At 31.1% G+C, this 16,982-nt stretch overlaps 1 protein-coding gene across 1 annotated transcript; it reads left to right on the top strand.

Annotated features, from left to right (window-relative positions):
* Nucleotides 1-366: 366 nt before the first annotated feature.
* Nucleotides 367-1,431, top strand: LOC132718827 (uncharacterized). The gene has a single exon (XM_060702565.1). The coding sequence runs from the start codon at nucleotides 538-540 to the stop codon at nucleotides 1,180-1,182; it is 645 nt and encodes a 214-aa protein (XP_060558548.1). The 5' UTR covers nucleotides 367-537; the 3' UTR covers nucleotides 1,183-1,431.
* Nucleotides 1,432-16,982: the final 15,551 nt, after the last annotated feature.

The raw sequence follows: 16,982 nt of genomic DNA, 5'->3' as shown, positions 1-16,982 counted from the left end.
TTGCTACAGTTAAATTGTTGTTCCCATTACTTTTGCTGTTGCAGTTGCCCAGCAGAAACGATAACAATATATTTGCCTGTCTTTAAATTGTCTATATACAAAACATGTTGAACAAGATTTTCAAGTAAACTAGGTTGATCTTGACAATGACCTTCAAGGTCAAATGTTTTTTTTAATTTCTTAGATTTCTGCTGTAATAGGCTAAACATGTGTTATGCATGAAAGGATTATTGTTTTCATACTTTGACACAACAATTCTTTAAACACAACCTTCATGTTCAATATAATTTGTCCAAAACTACGAGCGAGGTTAATTTTGCGGTGATGAAAATGACAATACCCTTGGGTCTGTAAGACATTTGCGTATTTTATTTTTTTTAAATAGGTTTCGATACGCATTCTAAATGAGTATTTTATAAAATTAGTTGCATAAATATGCATGTACACGCCTTATCTGTTGCTCTGCTACAACACTAGAGATACAAACTTATTGTTTTTAACTTTTCTCTATAATTTTAGGTGAAGCTATCATTTCTAATGGTCGGGCATACTCATGAGGACATTGATCAGGTGTTTTCAAGGATAAGTTGCCACATGAAACATGTAGATGCCCCAACATTACCGGCTCTCCTACATGCAATTGGTGATTCAACAACACCTTCACCACAAGTTGTAAATCTGGAAGGCATATACAACTACAAGGCAACTTTAGAAAATGTTAGAGGAATGATTGAAGGAATATCAGGGCCTCATCAGTTCATGATAAAGAAGAAAGAGGGGAAGGTAATTCTTCACTATAAGGACTGGCCTATAGACAAGAGCTACAAAACCTTAGATATACATGAGAGAATTCCGGAAGACTTGTCTGTAGAGCCAGTTCTCATGAACCCCAAAATGAAAGAGGAGGCAAAGAAAATGGAAAACGAAATTGAAAAATGGAAAATGAGCGGCAGGCTAGGAGAGGAGGAGGTACTTTGGTGGAGGAATTATTTAAAACTGAAAGTGATGAAGCCTAATGTACCAAAGGTGAACCAGCTCCCAAAGTATAAGCCACCTGTTCAGAATCCTCATATTATCAATGAAAATGTGATACAAGCAATTCAATTAGCAGAGGAAAAGGAGAAAAAAAGATCAAATTTAAAACTGAAAGGAAGGAAAGGTGTAAAAAAAACCAGGAAGTGAATAAACTGTGTTTGATAAAAGTGGTGAAGGTTTTGGCGCTGTCTGTATGGAGTATATGACTGAAAATCTTAGAAAAAAGTGGTTTTTTATCATTTGTTTATTTGCCATTGGCACAATTAAAGAATAGAAACATGTTGTGTAAACTAAATATCAGTTAAGTAAATACTTTATCTTAGATTTTTTTGCAAAGAACATGCTATTTATTTTACAAATATTTAATTTTGGGGCCACTAAATTTGGACATGTTTTTGTTTAAACAATCAGAAGCTTAGGTAAATCTATTTATATATAGATATTGTTGAGTTTTAGTCACTGGTCATAATATGTAAAATATTTCTTGAAACGTTTGACAGAAGTATGCCCCTTTTTCGACTAAGAATTTACATTTAAAGTTTTTGTAATGCTTCAAATATTTTCAAGTCCTTTGACATATGGCTTTGAAACTTTTCACACTAGTTGACCATCATGACCCTAACCTGTAGACAGGAGGAGGTAACTGTATCAAGTATTTTGACAGAATTATGCTCCTTTTTCGACTTAGAATTTACGTTAAATGCGGCAGAAGTAAAGCTAACATATCTACATGTCTGTATACCAAAAATCATCAAGATCTGAGATATTGTCAAATTTAGATCGGAAAGTAGCGAGCTACCTTAAGTGACATGTCTGGCTTTCATATTTAAAAGTGTTTATTAACATTTTCGGGTACATTATACATCAGGATAAAAAGCTAAAGTTAGTGAGACAACAGTGTGGAGCTTGTTCAGTCTCGATAGCCTTGCTGTATTCTGCTGGCAAAGGCTAATCACTCGGTTTCAGCAGTGTAAGAGTTAAATGTTTTAGTAGGCATTATCTCGGAAAAGTTCAAGGCTCTGACAATTAAAGACATCTTACATTTTGTGTTCTTAGACTTAAAGCAGCATGCATCCAGGTGCATGCTAATTTTCATTAAAATTTTCAAAATATATTTTTAATATCATAGTATTGTGAAGTGAGTAAAGAAAGTAATTTACACACTGCAAATGGCACTTACATTCCACGTAAATAACCAAAAACAAGTCAAATATGCAAAAATAAGCCGTTCTTATAAGTCACGCTGAGGGAATATGGTGATTAATAATGTAAAATACAAAGTAACTTTTTACTTTTCTAAAATTCTAAGTACAGTTTATTTTTATGTCAATAATTTGATTAATATGCAGGCTTTAAAACTTATTGAACACTTTCTTTGATAAGCTAGTAAAGCTTATGTACAATCAAACATGACAATAGCCAATTACACTGTCCTGTGGATAATGCTAAATTACGACCAAATAATATGATCTGTTTTTAGTAATAGCTTTATAAACCAGATACTGTTCCGGCCTTCTTTTGGCAATTGTCAAAATATTTATATATATAATAAGCTCACCTGTCACAAAGTGATATGGTGAGCTTTTTTGATCGCTTTTCAACCGTCGTCCGTCCGTAAACTTTTACTTTAAACAACATCTTCTCATAAACCGCTAAGCCTGTTTCATCCAAACTTCACAGGAATGTTCCTCTGGTAGTCAACTTCAAAAATTTTCAAATAATTTAATTCCATGCAGAACTTTGGTTGCCATGGCAACCGAGAGAAAAAACTTCAAAATCTTCTTTTAAAAAACCTAACGAGCTAGAGCTTAAATATTTTGCATGAAACATCGTCTATTTAGTGTCAACAAAGTTTCTACAAATGAAAGCTCTGTGGTCAAAATTGGCCCCGCCCAGGGGAGTCATTGATTTTTCTTATTTGTATATAGTAAAATCTTAAAAGATCTTCTACTAAAAAACCCAAATAGCTAGAGCTTAGATATTAAGCATGAAACATCTCTAGTGGGTGTCTACCAAGTTTGTTCAAATAAAAGCCCTTTGGTCAAAATTGGCCCGCCCCAGGGGGTCATTGTTTTTCCCTTGTTTCCATATAGTAAAACCTTAAAAAATATTTTAAAAAAAACCTAAGAGCTAGAGCTAAGATATTTAGCATGAAACATTTTGTAATGGGTGTCTACCATTTTTGTTCAAATAAGGGCCCTGGAATTAAAATTGGCTCCGTCATAGATTTTCCATATATGTGTATAGTATGTGTATAGTAAAAAATTAAAAAATCTTCTTTTAAAAACTCCAACGAGCTAGAGTTTAGATACTTAGCATGAACTATCTGCTAGTAAGTGTCTTCAAAGTTTGTTCAAATAAAAGCTCTGGGGACAAAATTGGCCCCGCCCAGAGGGGGGGGGGTCATTGGGTTTCCCTATATGTGAATAGTAAAACTAAAAATCTTCTATGAGCTAGAGCTTAGATATTTATCATGAAACATCTTCAAATGGGTGTCTATCAAGTTCAAATAAAAGCCCCTGGGTAAAAATTGGGCCCGCCAAGGGGGCCTTTATACAGATGAGCGTCTTCAGGGCCATCATGGCCCCCTTGTTTTTTTTTCGTGTGAATGATTTTCTATGTCATTATTTGAGAAATTATTAACAAGATAGCTTGCTTGCATGCTTGCTGATAAAGCTTAGAAAACCCTAAACAGTTTAAAAGAACTGGAGGTTTTTGTTTATTTGTTTACAAGTAGATCATGTACATGGAATTTATATATCTTTAGTGTCTAAGTTTCTTCTGATTATATTCGTAGTAATGCTGGTCACATGACTATTATGGTTTAATTAAAAACTAATTTGAAAGAAATTTGTTAAATTATTACCATTGATTTACCAAAAATAAGATAATAATCTGTAGGCTCTTGCTTTGATTGAATGCGTATTTAGTAAACATTGTATAATGTAACAATGTGAATGGGTATCATGATTTCACTGAAACATGTAACAATATGACTGGATATCTGACTCAGAAAGATTAGTATTAAACCAGTGCTGAAGGCACAAATTGTACTTTAAAACCTGAAATATCCAAACTACTTGCCTACCTAATAGCTAGCTTTATATATATATATAAGATATGCAAGTGTATCTATCTATCCGTCATGCGGTCGTATTTCAACATATATATTTTTTTTACCGATACTATGTAGAGTTTTACTTTTTGACATTTGTGAGATAAAACGATGTTATTAAACCCCCACCACAAAATGTGGGGGGGGGGGGGCTAGAATGGATTCGCTTTGTCGCGTCGGTCGGTCGGTCGGTCCGTCTCCATTTTCGTGTCCGCTCTATAGATCCTATACCAAATGAAGGATTTTCTTCAAACTTGGCTCAAATGTTCACCTCAACAAGGGGGTGTGCAGAACCCTTATTGCCTATGTGTCAGCTCAAGTTCAAGGTGACAATTGAAGGTCAAATATCAAACACAATCAAATATAAGACAGTATGTAGTGTCCGCTCTGTAAGTCCTTCACTTATTAAAAGATTTTCTTCAAACGTGGCTCAAATGTTCACCTCAACAAGGGAATGTGCAGAATCCATGTTGCCTATGTGTCAGCTCAAGGTCAAGGTCACAATTAAAGGTCAAATATCAAACAATCAAAGATTACACAAAATTTCGTGTTCACTCTGTAAGTCCTACACTAATTGAAAGATTGTCTTCAATCTTGGCTCAAATGTTCACCTCAACAAGGTTATGTGCAGAACCCATGTCACCCTTTTGCCGGCTTAAGGTCAATGTCACACTTGAAGGTCAAAAATTGACTTAGAAAATATTCTTCAATTTTAACATGTAATTTGAATATTTCTGAAACTAGAAAAGGTATTTGCTAGAAACTTAAAGTATATATGAAGTGTCACAATTAAGATATGCTGGTCAAGTTTCATTACTCTGTATTGTATTTTAGCAAAGTTATACCCCTTTTGAAGTCTTCAAATATACATACAATCAAATATTAGACAATATATTGTGATCACACTATAAATCCTATAGTAATGAAAGACTTTTCTTCAAACTTTACTCAAATGTTTACCTCAACAAGGTTATGTGCATAATCAATGTCACCTTTGTGGCGGCTAAAGGTCAATATCACACTGGAAGGTCAAAAACTTAGAAAATGTTCTTACATTTTCGCATATACTTGAATATTTCTGAAACTAGGAAAGGTATTTGCTTGAAACTTATATGAGGTGTCACAAATAAGATATGCAGGTCAAGTTTCATTACTCTGTATTGCATTCTGACAAAGTTATGCTCCTTTTTAAGTCTTCAAATTTACATACAAAAAGTTTTTACAAAAATTTTATAAATAATATGCTAAATGCATGGATTAAAATAAAAAGTACATGCTTAACAAAAATTATCTCTTATAAAGACATTATTTGGAATAATTCGGATATAAAAATAGATGGTAAACTTGTATTTTATGAAAATTGGTTTATTAAAGGAATAAAATTCGTACAACACTTATATGATTACAGAACAGGAAAGTTTTATAATTTCGAAGAATTTAAATATTTGTATGGCACCAATTATACAGATTTCTTAAACTATTATAATTATGCTTATTGGAAATATACCTGACACTCTTATCAACAAGTTGAAAAATGCTGAAATAAACACTGTTTCCTTGCAACCTTTTATACAAAATGTTATACAATCCAAATCTGTGAATAAACTTTTATATGATATGCAAATGAAAAACGGAAAATGTCAAGGGAAAAAAGTAATGAACCTAAATGGGAAGAAAATATACAAAAGCATATTGACTGGAAAAAAGATGTATCAACTGCCTTTTAAGAGCACACTAGATGTCACATTAAGACATTTCAAGTTTAAATTCTTTCATAGATTTATACCGACTAATACTTTTCTCTTCAAATGCAAACTGTCTGACACAAATTTGTGCGATTTGTGTCATAATAGCATTGAAAATTTTGACCATCTCTTCTGGGAATGTACGAAAATACAAAATATTTTGTCAAAGCTACACACACGGCTAAACTCAATTGGAATTATGTTTAATATTTTGAAAGAAATATTATTCTTTGGAGAACTTAAAATTAATCTGCATAGTAACATAATTAATTTCATTCTCATGAAATATTACATTTTAAGACAAAATATCAAAAATATACACCAAGTTTTGAAATATTTAGAAAAATGTTATACAGTAGAATACAAGTAGAAGAACAAATTGCTTTATCTAAAGATAAATTGTAAACGCTTAAGACTAAATGGAATATCCTCTTTAATATAAGAATTGTCGATTGAATCAAGAGTAAAACAATGCCAAAACAATATTTATTAAGAAAACTAATAAGATTTGTAATAATGACTATAAAAAAGGGACAACATTTTTTTTGTGCATGAGAGAGCGTGCCTGAGTGAGTGCTTGTGTATGTATGTGTATATGCGTGCGTGTGTGTATGTGTATGTGTGTGTGTGTGCGTGCGTTTGAGTGTGTGTTTACATTACTGTTTTAGAAGTGAATAATTATTAAAATGGAATATATTATGTTGAATACATGTAACAACAGTATGTTAACTGGAATGTTTGTAATTCATATATGAAAGAATATAATAAATGGATTTTTTTTAAATACAATCAATACTAGACAATATGTCGTGTCCGCTCTATAAATTCTATACTTATGGAAGGATTTTCTTCAAACTTTACTCAATTGTTCACCCCAACTGGGCACTGTGCAGAACCTATCTTACCATTGTGCCAGCATAAGGTCAAGGCCACACTTGAAGGTCAAAAATTGACTTATAAAATGTTTAGTACATTGGGAAAACGAAAGGTTATTTGTAACTGTTTCGAACATGATTTGATAATAAATATTTATACTATTACCTGTACAATTAGTCTTTTTTTCACCAGAGATAATTTCTTTTTATGTATTTGTGCCACTAAAGTTATTTCCTTAACCACCTTTCCAGGTTGTCTTCTGTCAAGGATATTTGTGGGGGTATGACTCGCATTCAGCGATAGTTCTAGTTTCTATCTGTATTTTGTTTTTTCCAATTGTTAAATTCATTATCTATTTTTTGGTGAATATTTTTTTATCTTATCAGCATCGGTTTAGTTAATTAGTATTTTTTGTAAATTAAATGTTCGCCCTTCCAACACGTTGTGTAAACGTTCTACCTTGTGGTAAATTATCAACAAATTGGTGTTTATGTCAATTTTTATATATCATTAACCTTATGTCCATTTTTCAACAGTATATATATTCTAAATATAGATTTTTGGGAAAACAGTACATGTATACATGTGTAAACTCAGGAGTCATGTCAGCGAGTAAAAAATGTTCTGTTACTGCAGATTTGGAGGTTTAATTAAATAAACACCAAGATAAGTGCATCTTTTATTATTAATGCTATTTTTGTTCATTTTTTTTCTGATATGTTGAATAATCATCGTATGAAATAAATGGGACTGGGTTATAAATAAAATGGCAGGCATCTGGGTCAGGTCATGACAGACAATTTTTTGGGATACATTGTTTATTGCACTCGATTTGTATTTGTCATGGTCTTTATAGAAAATTGTTTTTTTTTTCTAAATTAGATATTAATTACATTACAAAATAAATAAAAGTCCAGGCAGCAATGAACAAATTAAACAAGTGTGGATAAAAAAAATGTTGCCACTTAATTTTTGTTTATATTTTCCTACATCACCGGGACAAAAATGTTACTGGACACACCCATTAACATATTTCGCTATTTGTTTTCAATGAATGAGCTTGATATAGATCTACATCAAGTAGATTTATACTGTTTAAAATATTTCTAAAAGTCAGTGTAGCTATTAAAGGAAATATATGTATAGGCTACTGTACAGTACTGTACCAGTACTGTAATTATTGACAAATTAATTTCTATTATAATTCAAGATCCAATAAAGTAGAGAAAAAGTTATCCCTGTACAGCATGCTGCTTTTGAAATACAATAAAGCATTTTCTATCAGTATGGCTTCCATTAAGTTCCAAACATTGGCAGTCAAAGACTGCAAAGTGTCTGTAATTGGAAGTCACTTTAAATATAGGTAAAGAAGGAAAAGCATTATTTTGGAAGCCAAACTCAAGGAGTAAATGACTCCCAAACTTCAAGATATTTTTAACATTTATGAGCCTTTACTTTTTGCTGATGAAATAGTTTGTGTTGCAATTTTAGGTCTGACAGCCAACATACAGTTAAGATCTTCAACTTAGTTCATTAGAGTTTTGAGGCAGATAGTATCCAGCATGTTATAGCCATATTCTTCAAGACCACAATGAAATGTTCTTGTAAGAGTTTTGATACTTGGTTTAAAGATAACATGATTAACTATGTTGTAATCATTGTATACATATGTAAATAATCATCATGAACTGACCATTCTCAACCCTTTTATCAAAATAATGATAATACTAAATTTTCTGAATTGCAGTTGGAAGCAATGTAACTTATTTGCAATTTATCATTGTATATACAATGTCAGATGAGATCTTAAAAAAGAACACATAAGTATTGCATCTATTTGCTGATGAATATACTAAACAATTGTTGGAAATGAGGCAAAATGTGTGACATCTTTGCCCTATTTAGCACCAGGGGTATGGAGTAAAAAAGACAATCACTTTGTATCAACAGTACTATATTGGTCAAGATAAAAAACACTTCAATTGGGTTAGCATGTATTTTATGCAGTATTCCATATTAAATACTCTATTTTGTGAAATATGACGTGAGGTGTCTTCACCATAATACATGCACATAATGTAGATTTAGATTATTTTAGTCATGTTCAAGAAGAATGTTAAAGCTACATGTACATGATATATATTATATATTGCTGACATAGTTCTTACATGATGATCAATACTTTATATGAACCAAATAGCTGTGCAATACTATACAACAATTTATTTCAGGATGGCATGTGAGAAGTCAATGACTTGTCTATGTTTGACAGTATACCAAAAGTGTATTACATTCTCATAGAATTTATGTCTTCAGAAGTATCCCTGAAAATGCTGAATACTGCAGTGGCAAATGTTACAGTATTATTACTTATGAATTGTGAAACAAGTTTTTGCAAGTTTTATATATGATTCATTTTCTGCTTCCAAAAACTGGAGACATATGAGGAGACATGGTTGTTGTTACCCTGTATGGATCAAACACTCAACGGGGGTTGCAAGACTACATTCAATTACTTAAGTGAGCTGTTATTTTTGACTTCCCATGTGTTTGCAAGAATCTGTAATTTGTTTCAAATTATTAACATCATTTTCAATTTAAAAATATACTAATATGTTATTCATATTATACATTTTAAAATACACTGATCAGGATATAATTACACTATCAATATCTGTAACTGTAAATATAGTCAGGAAAATAACTAGTGCAAACTCTTACTAATTTTTGGTTAAATTTCTGAGAGATCTTTGAAGTTATTGTGAATACATATTTTATATGGAATAATTTTTAGAAAATGCCATTATGTTAAATAATTTCATTTTTTTCATATTTTTTGTTACCAAGGCAACCAAAATACACCATTTTTGTAATCAGTGCATTAAAGAATATTTGTTTTGCATTGGATTCATAATCTATAAGCTATCATGTTACAGCTATGCGTTTTAAAGTGGACTAACTTAAGTTATGATATTCGCCTCAATCATAGAAAAGTTACTGTAATTCTGAGTATTTAATCCTTTATGTTAATATTTATTATCAATAACAATTTATGGGGAAAATGAAAACTCCTTTTTTCGGAAAGGTCTTAAATATTCTTGTCTTTTAATATAATATATGCAATAATTTGGTGATGAGTTAATCATGTTAAGTGCAAAACTATTGCATTTGACATTTTTTTTATATTTTTGTTTCCATGGCCACCGATTATTAAAAACAAATGATAGCTTTTATATCAAGATATTTCATAATTATATTACACCAAGATGTATGATAACTTTATATTTTGTTTATTTTATTGTGTATAGCTATGGATTTATTTCTAGTTTAAATATACCAATGGAAGTTTAAAATGTAATTTTTTTTGTTATGGTGATGCCATTCATTAAATATCAAGTATTTTTTAAAAAAACAATTGTTTCAAGCTATTCAACAGATGTTGTTCTTCCTCAAGCTAGTTTTAACTCATTTTGATTCAGATGATTTTAGAAAAAAGACAGTGTTAGAAGTGACATTTTAAGTATATTAGAATTCGTTGCATCTTAACGTTTTGAATATTAGAAAGGGGGAATTCACTTTCCTAAAGAAGTAACAATTTATTAAAAGCTCGTACATTAACCCATGTTTTTTAACCAAAACAAAGACGCTTAAAAGTAGAAGAAGGTATTAATCATTAAAAACCTATTTTCACTTGATTTTCTTTACATATTGTATGATAGAATTTTGCTTTTCAAAATTATTTCAATAATTCCGGAATTGAAATCAATCGTGTTTTGAAGAAAGCTTATTTCTAAAAAGTTTTCACATGAATTTCGTAATTGTTATATTTGTTCAGAGAAAAATAGACGAAAAAGGCGAATTTGAAAAAGTTTGGTGAGTAAATTTTTCTCAAACATGCAAAAGAGATGATGATATTTATGAATACAAATGTTTCATATTTATAAATGATTATAATGAAAATTGAATGATACTTTACTTCAATTAAACATGTATAAGGTCGAAAGTATTACTCGTACAAGTGTATTACAACATCAGATTTTGAATAATGTTGGAAAATACTTACTTCAATGATTGCGTATGACTGGGTGATTGTCACGTGATCATGGAGGACACATTCAAAATTTGTCAATAAAAAAAATATTTGTATCGAGAATTCAGGGCACAGAGCAACCCAATTGTACTACAATAATATGATTTCATGCAGGTAAACACGTATGATGCCCAAGAAAAAAACATATAAGGCGATTATAGATAAAAAGAGCAAACGAACAAAAACACCAAACAATAACAATACCCCACCCACTGGTGACATTGATGATAGAGAACATTGTGAACAGTATTTATTTAGTGAACGTTTATATAGTAACAAAAATAATATGAATGTAGCTACTGAAACGAATGAGATGAACAATCAATCCCCTGAAAACAGTATTACGAAACAGTTATCACAGGCAAGGGAGACGTTGTACCCCACCACTTTTGTTTGTTTGTTTGTTTGGATTTTTACGGCACGTCAACACATAACTGGCCATATCGTGCCGAATGCTATAATAGGCTTAAAAATATTATGTAAAACATTGTAAATGACAATAGAAATGAGCCAATTAGATCCTAGAATACAAGTTTATCTCTTTTAAATAATCAATTATGTTTTTTGATGGAATTGTATGAAAAAGTTTTTTGAGTGAATTTACAGAATAAAATCTATTACGGGCCTGTGAAAAATCATGACATTCAAGAAGAAAATGCTTGACAGTAAAATTTTCATTACAACCTACACAGAAAGGGGCATTGTCATTTGTGAGGAGATAAGAGTGGGTAATTTTAGTGTGTCCAATTCGGCATCGAAGAAGAACTGTTTGATCACGGCGGTTTGACAGAGATAGAGATGGTGACATATCAAGAGATGGGTTTATATCGTGAAGTTTATTTAAAACGGCATTGTCCCAATTTGCTTTCCATTCAGATGATACGAGTTTATTTATAGCCGGTCTAAAATCACCAGCAGGTAACAATAAGTCAGTCTTTTGAAAATTTAATGATTGTTTAGCTAAAGCATCTACTTTTTCATTTCCTCGTATTCCTACATGGCTTGGAATCCAATATGATTTAACATATTTTGTTTTTAGTATATCATGAAATCGCAAAAGAAGTTTCTTTACCATGATATTGTCAGATTTTTTATTTTTAATGGATATTAAAACAGAAAGCGAGTCAGAAAATATCACAAATTTATCGTGGGTATGCTGTGCTATGTATGACAATGCTAAATCGATAGCTTTTGCTTCAGCAGTAAAAATTGATGCACTAATAATCAACAAGAGGTGAACGATCGTCAAAGTCCTCAAATTGATGCAAATACAACAAATATACAAAGTCAATCGAACAATTACAATGACTTCCCACAAAATACTATGAACAATAATAGCGAATTCTCGTATATGATGTACCCCCCATTTCCACCATTTGTTATGCCCCCAATGCAACCAAGAATGCAAACCTAACCACGAAACCAGACTCAAGCACATACTGGGGCACCTGGGTACAATAATGAAATCCCTCATTGGCTGCCTCATTGGCGGGCTGGCATACTTCAAGATATTAACAAGAAGCTAGATATTAAATTAAACAGTATTGAGTCAAAATTAGAAAAACAAAATGAAGAATGGAGAATTACTAATCATACATTGAAAGCTCAAAACGATAGGCTCGCAAAAGTAGAAGCTCAGCAAAGTGACATGAAAGGCTTGAGCAATAACCTAAAACAATCAATACTCAGTAACTCAATGAAGGTATCATCCTTTAATACAGAATTAAGTGATATACACAGTAAAATGATAGAACTAGAAACTAGTTATCAGACAAATAGTGACATGTTTGACAATCAAATGATATCAAATAGAGATGCAGGGGATGCCCTAACTGATCATAAAAAACAAATATTAGAATTACAAGAAGAAAATGAACAATTGAAATTAAATAAAGAAACTCAAGCAGAAACAATTCTAGAAATGCAATGTAAACTTTTGGAAACAAATCTATTATTTTTTGGAATAGAAGAGATTGAAGCAGGGTTAAACGCTGTTGAATACTCGGAAGGGGCTGTAAAATGCTTTATGAAGGAAAAACTAAATATTAAGAAAAACATCAAAATTGATAAGGCCTACAGACTAGGAAAAAGATCAGTGCACCAAATCCAACCAAGACCAATAGTGATAAAGCTAATATCTCTAAAAGACAAGGAATACATACAGCATATGGCTTACGATAAACTCAAAGAAACACAATATGCTGTAAGAGAGCAGTACCCAAGAAAACCATTATACCAAGAGCTTAAAAAGGCAAAAGAAAATGGTGACAAGGTAAAGTTAGTGAGAGATAAGTTGTGCATAAACAATGAAAGATTTCACCCAAAAACTGAAACCAGAAACAGAAGGAGGCCTGACAATGAAAATAGACAATCAAGGCCCAAATACAATCCCAATGTCAATAACCCACAGAATGCAAGATACAGAATGGTATACAATAGTAGAATGAAGGACCCAATCACTGAGATACCATTAGTCCCAACCCCCATCTCAAATAGATTTGACTGTTTAGACTCTTGCACACCCTTAAATGATCCCATTAGAAAGAAGCCAGATAAAAGAAGTGCTAGTCAAAGATCCCCTCTTGACGCTGAGCCATACCCAAAAAAATACAGAGATATTAATGGTTCATCTAGCGAAAGCGATAGTGAGGATGTACAATTTATAAACTTTGAAAGAGGAAACACCAGTGTAATGCACAAAAACCCAAATGAAAAGACAAACAATACAAAACCGCAATAGGAAAAGTTAGAGGACAACAGGTTTAGAACATCACAGAAAACAAAAAACATAAAACTATGCTCACTGAATGTGTGTGGTCTTAAATCAAAAGTACTAATACCAGAATTTAATCAGTTTTTACAGAACTATGATATTGTAGCTATACAGGAAAGTAAACTGGATGATTTAGATAGAGTTAACATTGAAGGGTACAACATAAATATGTCAAACAGAGAAAAAACCTCCAAAAATAGGTCAGGTGGTACTGCATATATCATCTCTCAAACAATAGAACCATCAGTTGAAATTTTAGATGTTACAAGTAAATTGGTCCAATGGCTAAAACTCACATGCAAAATTGAAGACAATGTAAGAGAATTATATATTGGCAATGTCTACATACCCCCGATTGGCACAAAATACGAGAACCCTGATTCATTTTTGGAGATACAGGGCGAAATAGACAAATATGATAAGGAAAACATTTTATTGATGGGAGATTTTAACTCAAGAACCGGTGATAAAGATGACTTTATAGTATGTGATGAATATATTTTTGGCATGTTTTGTAATGATGAATTGTTTATAGATAGTAATATACCATTACAAGAACTAAATTTGCTAAATATACCCTTAAAAAGAAAAACCCAAGATAAAATAGTAAATAGTTATGGTAACCAACTCTTAGACCTATGTGTGGCCAATGATATATTCATTCTAAATGGCAGAATTGATAGTGACAAGACTTCTCCAGGACTGACCTGTAGAGGAGCTAGCACTATTGATTACTTTATAGGTAGTGTAAATATTATCAAATATATCAATGAATTAAATATTTTGCCATTCTCATGCCTGTACTCTGATGTACACAACCCATTAGAACTTTTTCTCAACCCGGTAAAACCAGCTTACACAAAAGATAATTTCGCAGATAAAAACAATAATGAAGAATATGAAATATTATGGGATAAAAATAAAGAAATGTCATTTACACAAAATATAGACAACCAAACAATTATAAACATAAATGAGTACCTAAATAATCTAGGGCAAAAAGAGAATTTTTCCCAAGAACAAATAGATAAATGTGTTGACGATGTCCAACAACTATTTAACACTGCATGTACATTAACATTCGAAAAAATAAAACAAAATAAAATCAATGGTAAAGAGAAAAATTGGAAACCATGGTTTAATAGAAATTGTAAATCAATGAGAAATAAATATCATATAGCAAAAAGAATATATAATAAAAGTAAAACAGATAGAAATAAGTCAATGCTTAAAAATATTAGTAAAGAATATAAACAGAGTATACATAATGCTTACAGATATCACAGGAATACTAGAATAGACAAACTTAGAAACCTTAAAGGCACAAACCCAAAAGAATATTGGAAAATAATAAACTCTTTAGATAAATCCAAAAAACAAAGCTCAGCAAATTTACAAGACCTATATGAATTTTTTAAGAAAGTGAATGAAGGTGACCAAAACTTAACTGAAAATGATGAACAAGATATCCAAATTGAAATTAATGAAGAAATAAATAACGAAATCACAGAAGATGAAATAATGAAAGCCGTTAAAACACTAAAAAACAATAAAAGCCCTGGAATTGACAAAATACTAAACGAACATATAAAAGTTACCCTTGAAAAAATGCTCCCTATATATTAAAAATTGTTTAATATAATATTTAACTCTGGTTGCATTCCATCAGTTTGGACAAAAGGTATTATTCTTCCAATATATATAAATAAAGGCAATGAAAATCTTCCCGAAAACTACAGGCCAATAACATTACTAAGCTGCCTAGGAAAATTATTTACAGCCATTTTAAATAACAGAATCACAAAGTATACTGACGAAAATGACATAATCAAAAATTGCCAGGCAGGATTCAGAAAAAACCACTCCACTGTAGATAACCTATTTATATTGCAAAGTTTAATAGATAATTTAAGGACCCAAAAAAAGAAAATTTATTGTGCATTTATTGACTTTAAACAAGCTTTCGATACTGTTTGGCGACAAGGATTGTGGAAAAAACTGATAAAATATAACGTAAATGGGAAATTTCTAAAAATAATTAAAAGTATGTATGAAAATATAAAATCTTGTATTAAAACATCCCAAGGTATGTCTGAATTTTTCCCAAGTTTGATTGGGGTCCGGCAAGGAGAAAATTTATCCCCCATACTATTTTCAATTTACCTGAATGACCTTGACTCCTTTTTATCGAAAAATAATGCACAGGGAGTAACCTGCAACATTGACAATGAACAAGACATATCAATAATTTACCTAAAACTATTTGTTATACTATATGCTGATGATACAGTTTTGATGAGTGATAATGAAACAGGCCTACAACAAGAGTTAAAAATATTTGAACAATACTGTACAAATTGGAAACTAACAGTAAATACATCCAAAACTAAAATAGTTATTTTCGGATCAAGACTAAGAAACAATATTCCAAAATTTAAATTTAACAATGATGAATTAGAATTAGAAAATGAATATAAATATCTGGGACTATACTTATCAAAAACTTGTAACTATAAGAAAACTAAAGAACACATAGCTAAACAAGCAACTAAAGCAATGTACATGTTACTAAAGAAAATTAGACATTTAGATTTATCTTTTGACATACAAATAGACTTATTCAATAAAACCATTAGGCCAATCCTACTTTATGGTAGTGAATTATTTGGTTTCAGCAACATGAACACTCTGGAAAAAGTACAATTGAAATTTTTTAAACACATCCTCAATTTAAAAATGTCAACACCATCCTATATGATTTATAGTGAACTTGGAATAATTCCTCTAAAGGAAGAAGCAAAAATTAGAATGATATCATACTGGTGTAGATTAAAAAGTAATATTAATGATACCAACAATAAACTATCTACTAAATTATATAAAATTCTACTAGCCCTAAAAAACCAAAGAAGAGTCAAATCGAAGTGGTAAGACTATATTCAAAGTCTAACAGAAACAAACGGTTTTAACAATATATGGTTGAACCAAGACAGCGTCAATCTTAAATGGTTCTCACTCGCCTTCAAAAGAAACATTATAGATCAATATTTCCAAACCTGGAGCTCAACAGTTAATAAGTCCACAAATTTCATGTATAAAACAATTAAGCATAACATACAACTAAATAAATACTTTACAATAATCCCAAACTATTACTGTCAAGTAATAACACGATTCCGCACAAGAAACCACAAATGTCCCATTGAGGTGGGTCGCTATCATAATATACCAATTAATGAAAGAATTTGCTTCCTATGTAATCACGGAATTGGGGACGAATATCATTATATTTTAGAATGCCATCACTTTAATGATAGTAGAATTAAGTTAATAAAGCCCTACTACTAC

Source organism: Ruditapes philippinarum, unplaced genomic scaffold, assembly GCF_026571515.1.
Source record: "Ruditapes philippinarum isolate M1 unplaced genomic scaffold, ASM2657151v2 ctg2325_1_1_1_1, whole genome shotgun sequence".
NCBI classification, from domain to species: domain Eukaryota; kingdom Metazoa; phylum Mollusca; class Bivalvia; order Venerida; family Veneridae; genus Ruditapes; species Ruditapes philippinarum.
The sequence above is the reverse complement of the archived record's forward strand: the minus strand, read 5'-3'. Positions and strand labels throughout refer to the sequence as shown.